This window comes from Fulmarus glacialis, unplaced genomic scaffold (genome assembly GCF_000690835.1).
Source record: "Fulmarus glacialis isolate BGI_N327 unplaced genomic scaffold, ASM69083v1 scaffold23816, whole genome shotgun sequence".
NCBI lineage: Eukaryota > Metazoa > Chordata > Aves > Procellariiformes > Procellariidae > Fulmarus > Fulmarus glacialis.
The window spans coordinates 1,726-10,068 of record NW_009216547.1 but is presented as its reverse complement, the minus strand read 5'-3'; the positions used below and the strand labels follow the sequence as shown (position 1 = coordinate 10,068).

The following is an 8,343-nucleotide window of genomic DNA, read 5'->3' as shown; positions in this document are numbered from 1 at the left end:
GGGGGGCGGGGATGTGCGAGCACGCGGAGTAGTCAGTCTCATAACGGAGCTTACCGCCTTCCATTTGGAGCATCAGGTTTTGTGTTTGGTTGTGTCACTCGTACGCGAAGGTGGTGCGCTGGCAGCCTTCAGTCTTGCGGAGGCGTCAAAATTTAGTTCTGCTGGGCCCTGCCACAAGATCGGTAATGCTAACGAAAAGCCCTCTTGGGGGCTGGTAAACTTGGTCTGCTTAAGGCAACTTGTGTCGAGTATTTTTTCAGAAGACGGACATATTTCTTAGCCGTTGGTTGTTAGCTCCATGTTTAGCTGTACAATATTTTTCTTAAATTTGGATGTGAGGCTGGGTGGGTAATTCTTTGCTGGGCTGAGAATTCTCCGGATAGAACCCAGCCTGCCTTGGCTCTCGGGTTGCAGAGGGAGGCCGCAGGGCTGGTAGCTGAGGAGAACAGATTAGAAAAAAACCCTGCATTTCCACCCAAAGTGACTGACTCAAAGGTGGATGTTGAAATGCTGCTTTACTGCAGCTTTTCAAACTGAATTTTTTTATAATGCTTATTTTCGTAGTGTTAATGATTCATTGAAACATCTTGTAAAGTTGTCTATGCTTCTGCGTTTTCTAGGCTTCCAGGGTGCACTGAAATTCTGGTGGCGTGCTGTGGTTGTGTGGTTCCCTAACTAGAGTGGGACTTGGTGGTGTCTTAAAATAAGCTTGAAAGGGAGGGGACGTTGAGGAAATCTAGGAAGGACGTGGTTGGGGCACGAGGATTATGTTCTTACAACATAATGGAATTCAGAAGCCAAACAGCTGATACTGAGAAGAATTTCTAGAATGCAAAATGTCTTGCATATACATAGTATTCATGTTTCAAGGCAAGAAGAGAATTGGCCTTGGCCCTTAAGTGGATATAAGTGAATCTCTATAGCAAGCACTAAATGTTTATTTTCTCTCTCTAGTCTCACCGCAAGTTCTCAGCTCCGCGGCACGGGTCTCTGGGCTTCCTGCCCCGCAAGCGCAGTAGCAGGCACAGGGGCAAGGTGAAGAGCTTTCCCAAAGATGACCCCAGCAAGCCTGTCCATCTCACTGCCTTCTTGGGGTACAAAGCTGGCATGACCCACATTGTCCGTGAAGTCGACAGACCTGGATCCAGTATGTATTAATGTTCCTCTGAATAGAGGAGGTAGTTTTCTTTTCTTTATGAATGGTGAAAGATGACCTGTTTGGTAGTAGCTCTGGATTTTAGTCCTGGCTTGACATCACCCAGTTCAGAGTCCTTGAGTGGGTGGGGTATAAAGCACCCAAACCCCTCCCACTTCAATGTGAGCAATGTCCCAGCAGCAAGGTGGCTGTTTTGTTAATTGTCCTGTTTCTGAGATGTGCAGTGACCTGATGGTTTGGTTTAGCTGTACTGTAACAGGCTACTTATGATGCCCTCTTCTTGATGGGTGGACATAAGTAAATCGCCTTTGTTGGTTTTTTGCTGATTGTCGAGTCCTGAATGTAGTTCTGTTACTCTCTACCATCCATTTTGCCTATCAGGCTTTGTCTGTGCTTCCTCCTGAGCCAGCCTCAAATTTTTGCAAGGCATTAAAATATAACTTACCGTTGGTCACTTTACCACATGTTGTCTTTGCCTTTGTGAAAAGAACTCGAGTCATTTAACCTTTCATGCGAAGGATTTGTGAGCGAGAAAGAACAGATAATGTTTAGTAGCTGATGCTGGTGTTAATTGCTGTGCTGTATTTCTGTCTTCATCCAGAGGTGAACAAGAAGGAGGTGGTGGAGGCGGTCACTATAGTAGAGACTCCTCCCATGGTCATTGTGGGCATCGTGGGCTATGTGCAGACTCCTCGCGGTCTCCGCAGCTTCAAGACCATCTTTGCTGAGCACATCAGCGATGAGTGCAAGCGTCGCTTCTACAAGAACTGGTAAGAGAGCAAGGCTTTTGCTGCCTTAATCTCATGCCATGGTTTGTTTTTTCTGCTGGGTTGCAGGTTATGCTAGTACAGCTTTTTGAAGAGGCTTTTCAGCAATTAGTGTTTGGCCTTGAAGAACTGGCCTAATAATGGGATAGGCTGTAGGAATGGCTCTGGGAGGGTAGCAGCATAATGTTAGTGCCCTTCTTGGCATGGGGGTGACGGTGTTGGTTTTTGCCTGAGATCTCCTTAACAGGCTACACGTGATGATACTTCGACGGGCGGACATAAGGAAATCGCCTCTGGCGCTTGTTGTTGAATGTCGAGTCCTGACTGTAGCCCAGTTTTCTCAGGAAAGGGGAAGACAAGTGTTACTTCTGATTACTGTTCCAGGCACTGTTGTTGTGATCCAAAGTATGCACGTTTGCCCAAGCGTGGCTCCAGCGTGTCTAGAGCTTACAGCCTGTTTATGAACTCTGCAGGCTGAGAAGACGTCAAGAGTAGAGCAGTAATGATCTCAAGGGTGTTACAGTAACGACCTTACTGTCAGGCATAGCTTGGGTTTACGGGGTGGGGGGGATTACGGTATTCTAAAGCAGATGGCAGTCATCTGACAATTGCTTTAAAGATCTGTTTTTTCTGTTATTGTTCGACATCTCTCTACAGTCCTTTGTCTTCTGTACTGTGAATGTTAATGTGCTTTGGAATTCATGGCAGCTCCGCTCAGCTCTGGCAACTTTGCCTCTGTCTGATGAGCTCCAGGCTCCGCTTGCCAGTGGTAAAGAGTCCTTAGAAGCTGGCAATGAGCCAAAACCAGCTGAGGTGGCAGCTCCTTCCGCTCGTCCCCACTTCCAGGGGGATTGATGAAGGGCTTAGCCAAACCTTGTCTCTGCTCTGCTCCTGAAGGCACAAATCCAAGAAGAAGGCCTTCACCAAATACTGCAAGAAATGGCAAGATGACGAAGGCAAAAAGCAGTTGGAGAAAGATTTCAATAGCATGAAGAAATACTGCCAGGTTATTAGAGTCATGGCTCACACTCAGGTAAGTGCCTGCAGGACTGAGGTGTACAGTGGAAACAACAGAAAGCAAGCATCAAGCAAGCTTGATCCATCTCTGTGTTCTGAAGCAATGTTCAAAAGACACTCCACCATAATAGGAATTTCTTGGACTCAGTCCTGTGCTGATACCATGTAGACCTGGACACTCATCATGTGGTCAGCATCATTTCAGGCTGTGTTCTGTAGGGACTGCGAACACTCGGAGGCTTTTGGTGGCTTCTGTTGCTCAGCTGGAGGAGGTGTATTGCTGAGTGGTGTGGTAGTGTCTCCCTTAAACATCAGTGCTCTGCCAGACTTTCTTGGGAGATTTAATTAAATCTTTGGGTTGTTTGTAACTGCAATAAGTCTAGTTATGACATGCTAATTTTACTAGAATTTTTCCCATACTAGACAGCAAACATAGTATTGCAGCTGCTGTTGATACTCATATCAGCTCTGTGCTAAATATAGAAGAAGTGACTGTAAATGTGACCCTACCCAAAGTGTAGCAGGCTTTTATCATAGGGGTTGGAAGGGACCTTTAAAGATCATCTAGTCCAACCCACTGCCATGGGCAGGGACGTCCTTCACCAGATGGGGTTGTTCACAGCCCCGTCCAACCTGACCTTGAACACTTGCAATAATGGAGCATCCACAACTTCTCTGGGCAGCCTGTTCCAGTGTCTTACCACCCTCATAATCAAAATATTTCTTCCTTAGGTCCAATGTAAATCTATCCTCTTTCAGTTTAAACCCCCTTGTTATCTCCTGTCCTTCCTGGATGGAGTGTGGCTGGAGGCTCTGGGGTTAGAGACAGTTGTTAATTCTGTGCTCCTGTGGGTGGTGAATAACTTCCAGATACTGTGAATTGTCATTTAAACCACAACACAGCCTTTTCCCTTAGTGTAGGGCCTTTTACTTTAGTAAGTTGAAGTTGTGTGTCTTGGGAAATGATATGTTTAGTTAGAAAAACAGATTAGGCCAGGACTAGAATGATACTTGGGCTAGTTAATGAGGTCCATCTTGGAAGAGCAGGAGCTAAATTTTATCCTTTGTTTTCTAGATGCGTTTGCTTCCCCTGAGACAGAAGAAGTCTCACCTGATGGAGATCCAGGTGAATGGTGGCACTGTTGCTGAGAAAGTGGATTGGGCCCGGGAGAAGCTGGAGCAGCAGGTGCCTGTGTCAACTGTCTTTGGCCAGGATGAGATGATAGATGTCATTGGAGTCACCAAGGGCAAGGGATATAAAGGTAAACACATGGAAGTTCTTCTCTTTGTGATCGGGATACAGATTTTAATGAAATCCTAGCCTTGAGTTTTCACAAGCGTGTGGGCTAAGAGCTGAGGAGGTGAATCTATACTGCTGTCATGGTTCAATGATGAGACCATGGAATGAGCGCTGGGCACAGCGCCTGACATCCGTGAAGAGTCATTCCATGCTGCCTTCCTTCTGAGAACACAACCCAGGGACAGCCGGGGAGGGAGAGTGGGTGGTTCAGGGGCAGGGTGCTTCACCGGGAAATGTGGGTAATTCCTGGGATGCTGGGTCTGGGCTTCCCTTTTGTTGCCCAGGGACAGCAGCTTGAAAGGTGGCTTAAACTCTAATTCGTTGACATCTCAGCTTGACAATAGTTAGCAACACTGCTTTGGTTTCTTTCAGGTGTCACCAGCCGTTGGCACACCAAAAAGTTGCCCCGCAAGACTCACAGGGGTCTGCGCAAGGTGGCCTGCATTGGTGCATGGCACCCTGCTCGTGTGGCTTTCTCTGTGGCCCGGGCGGGTCAGAAGGGGTATCACCATCGCACTGAAATCAATAAGAAGGTTTGTGTCTCTGAACTGCTGGGAGGAAACGAGAGCTGGCCAAGGTCACCTGCTGCATGACAGTGAATAGAGTGGAGAGTTTTGCTTTGGTAGTTTCGCTGTGTTTGTTTGAATGTAATCTTGGGGGCAATAAGCATAGTCCGTTACGTTGGATAACCATAAAATTCTTGTATGGCTACGTGTTTTCGAAGTGCAACAGACATTTTTCTCCAATCCTATGTAGAATCATTTGCATTTTGGCTGTTGACAGGCCCTTTCTCCTACCTTTTGCTAAGTAGAAATTCTTGACATTTTTAGATCTACAAGATTGGCCAGGGTTACCAAATCAAGGATGGAAAACTGATCAAAAACAATGCATCAACTGATTATGACTTGTCTGACAAGAGCATTAACCCTCTGGTGAGTTGTTGCAATTGTATGGTGAGAGTCTGGTTGCGAGCTGCAATCTTAAGAGGCAAGTTGGCCTGGTACAAGATGCAAAATGATTGAATGAAGAGCTCTTGAGTTAAAACTCGGCTGCTGTGGGAGGTGGTGTTGCTTAGTCATTCTCAGTATTGACTTGTGTAACTTGCTAATTGCATTTCATGTGTGGCAATAGTATAGAGGGATGTTACAAACCTAGAAATTATACTCGTAAATAAGGACTAACTTAGCAGGGAGAGCAGCTTTTGTTGTTGTCGGCCTCTTCTTGTTGCTGCTGTTCTTAGCGAAAGTCTTACAGCAGCAAGTAAATCGTTGTATCAGAAAACTTGACCAGCGAAAGGTAATACTGGAAATGGGATGTTAGTGAATATGGGAATGGCCAAGACCCAGAAGTGCTGTGAGAACATCAAGCTGTAGGCAGATGCGATGACTGGTCCTGCTTTTTATGCAGAGCACTAACTGTTCTCTCCTTGTTCAGGGAGGCTTTGTCCACTACGGTGAGGTGACCAATGACTTCATCATGCTGAAAGGCTGTGTTGTTGGGACCAAGAAGAGGGTCCTAACCCTGCGCAAGGTGAGTAGTGCAGCCTGCTGTCAAATGGGCTGGAACAGCTTAAGTTAGCTGCACTGCCTCTGGTACAGGGGATGCTTGCTGCTGTGGGGACTCATGGAGCCAGCTAGAAAGAAAACCCTAGAAGACTGTTGTTGGACACGTGCACACAAACCCACGTTGTATTAGTGACCTCGGGAGCAGTGTGAGGTCCTTTCCCTGGTTAATTCAGTCCAGGTCAGTTTGTAAGAATGTGCTTTAGGGTTGAGAATTCTCGTGGGCCGTAAGGACGCTGGCAGGCAGACGTGGGCTCGCCTGCTGGTGTGAGCTGACCAGTCTTCAGCCTTGAAAGCCAAAGGTGTGGGCTGGCTTATTGGCAAGTGCTCCTTGCACATAATAGCAGCTGAAGTGTGAGGTCAGACTGACTTAGGAGGTGATAAGAAGTAGCCAGTGTACTGGCAGGCTGAAAGGGTGCTGCTGCATGCTCAGCTGGCCTCTCTCTTGTAGTCCCTGCTTGTGCAGACCAAGCGCCGGGCCCTGGAGAAGATTGACTTGAAGTTCATTGATACAACCTCCAAATTTGGTCATGGCCGCTTCCAGACAGCTGAGGAGAAGAAGGCTTTCATGGTAAGGACACTTTCTGAAGCTGGCAGCTTTGTGTTGCTATCTCTGTATTGTCTTTTAGCTAACGGCAGTTGGTAGCTTGACCTTTGGGCTGCCACAGGGCCAAAATTTCTGTGAAACAGTTTGTAGCTTCAGTTGAGAGGGTTCATCCTGCCAGCTTGGTTATAACCACAGAGGGGGCTGGGGTCTCACTTCCCCTGTGACAGCGCTTGGTGCCTGAGGGGTGTTGCCATGTTCGGGCACAAGTCATTCAGTGATGAGGTGTGGAACAAGCACTGAGCAGTATCCGACACCTGAGGGGAGTGGCTCTGCACAGATTTCTTCTGAGAGCAGCTCCGGACAACGGTGCACGCAGGGGGCTGTGGGTGGCATTCTCAATTTTTCACTTGCTGGAGAAAGCGAGTCGAGAGTCCTGGGTGCAAGGCCCTTGCCGGGTCAGAGAGCTGTTCAGCTGCTTGGGGGCTGCACCGGAGCTTCCCCACAAGGTGGCACCAGCATTTCTTCTCTCTTACATATGAAGTCATCGATTTGGTGCAGCGTGGCTGCACCAAGTTCAGCTTCCCCTGGAACCTGCAGCTGTGGGGATGGGGCTTGGGATTTCCAATGGGCTGCAACATTGAGGGCTTTTTTTGCCTTAATTTCTTTGCAGCAAGAGAAGAGGAAACTACAGCATTGTAATTGGGATGTGATGTGGTCTTTGGTGCAGGCTGCTGTTTACATAGTTTCTTTTCATTTTTTCTTTCAGGGACCACTCAAGAAAGATCGTATTGCAAAAGAGGAGACAGCTTAATGTGTGGAATGGTCTTGTGGCCTGTGTGCTCTCAGACCAAAAAATAAATATTTTAAAGACATTAACTGTGCCTCCTGGTTTATACATAGCTGTGTCAAGTCTGGTACTCTCAGTGTGGGACCAACCAAACCAAAGAAGCAAGTAAAGCTCAAATTTGTGAGCATGCAACTCGTAGCAGGGTTCCTGTAATGAGAAAGAAGCTGCCATTGCTGTTTTTGGAGAGCAAAGATCTTAGGGCAGAGTAAGGCTTCTCTGTTTGGTTGTATGAAATAGTAAAGCAGCAGGAGCCCTAAACGTGTTTGCAATTACTGAGGTATTATTGCACATGTTAATCCTCTGCTGGACGGCTAGAGGCCTCCTTTGAATCAAACAGGTTTTGAAATCAATGAAACTACGTCAGACATTTGAAACATCACTAAATTTTAGGTAGGTGGCTGATGCTGGCTGTTTCCATGGAAACCCTCCCGTTTCTGTATGATGGTGGGGATGTAACCTGCGCACTGTTTGCAAATGCAGTTACTGTTCTTGGGAGCAGCGGGAGGCAGCAGGTGATGTGACAAATTCCTACCTCGATTCCTGAATCCATTTCCCATCCCTGCTGAAGGGCTCTGCCTGGTGACAGGAAAGGGGCCCTCCTGGGAGGGGAGGAGGGTGACTCCTGCATCCTACACTCCAAGGAGGAGGGAGAGCTGCAAGTGCCGCTGGTGTTGCCTTACTGCATGGCTCAAAATACTCTGTCAGCTCCTGGGCAGACGGTTTGCCGGTGTTCCCAACTGAGTCTAATGGTGAAGGGCAGACGAGACGTAGCGCCTGTGCGTGGGACTGGCTCCATGTATAGCACCGGTCCTGACTGAAGCGTTGCAGTTACGGGAGCTGAGGCGTCGTACCAAGAAAGGCAGCGGTGGCCCTGAGCGCTTGTCTGCCTCCAACTGCAATAGTGAGATCACTCGTGCTTTGGGCCATAGCCTGGCTGAGGCTCGTGTAAATCGAAATAACTCTGCTGGTGTATCCTTCACTGACCATAATTGGAGACATGGCAGCGATGGAGGCAGTGATCCTCCAGATCTACACACCGACGGGTAGTGCTGCTCTGAGAAGGACCCAATTTGATGCCATTTGCTCTAATTGAAATGGGGAAAGGTGGATGTAAAAAATATTTCCTGTGGTGATGTGTAAGAACCTT

The 8,343-nt window shown here is 47.6% G+C and overlaps 1 protein-coding gene across 1 annotated transcript; it reads left to right on the top strand.

Moving 5' to 3' along the window:
* Positions 1–954: 954 nt before the first annotated feature.
* On the top strand, positions 955–7,225 carry RPL3 (ribosomal protein L3; the record flags this gene model as incomplete). Its single annotated transcript, XM_009579351.1, has 9 exons — positions 955–1,147; positions 1,758–1,926; positions 2,821–2,956; positions 4,016–4,202; positions 4,613–4,773; positions 5,071–5,172; positions 5,675–5,770; positions 6,254–6,373; positions 7,116–7,225. Coding segments are annotated over 9 exons (1,209 nt in total), but the record flags the coding sequence as incomplete, so codon positions are not given.
* Between the last annotated feature and the right edge of the window lie 1,118 nt (positions 7,226–8,343).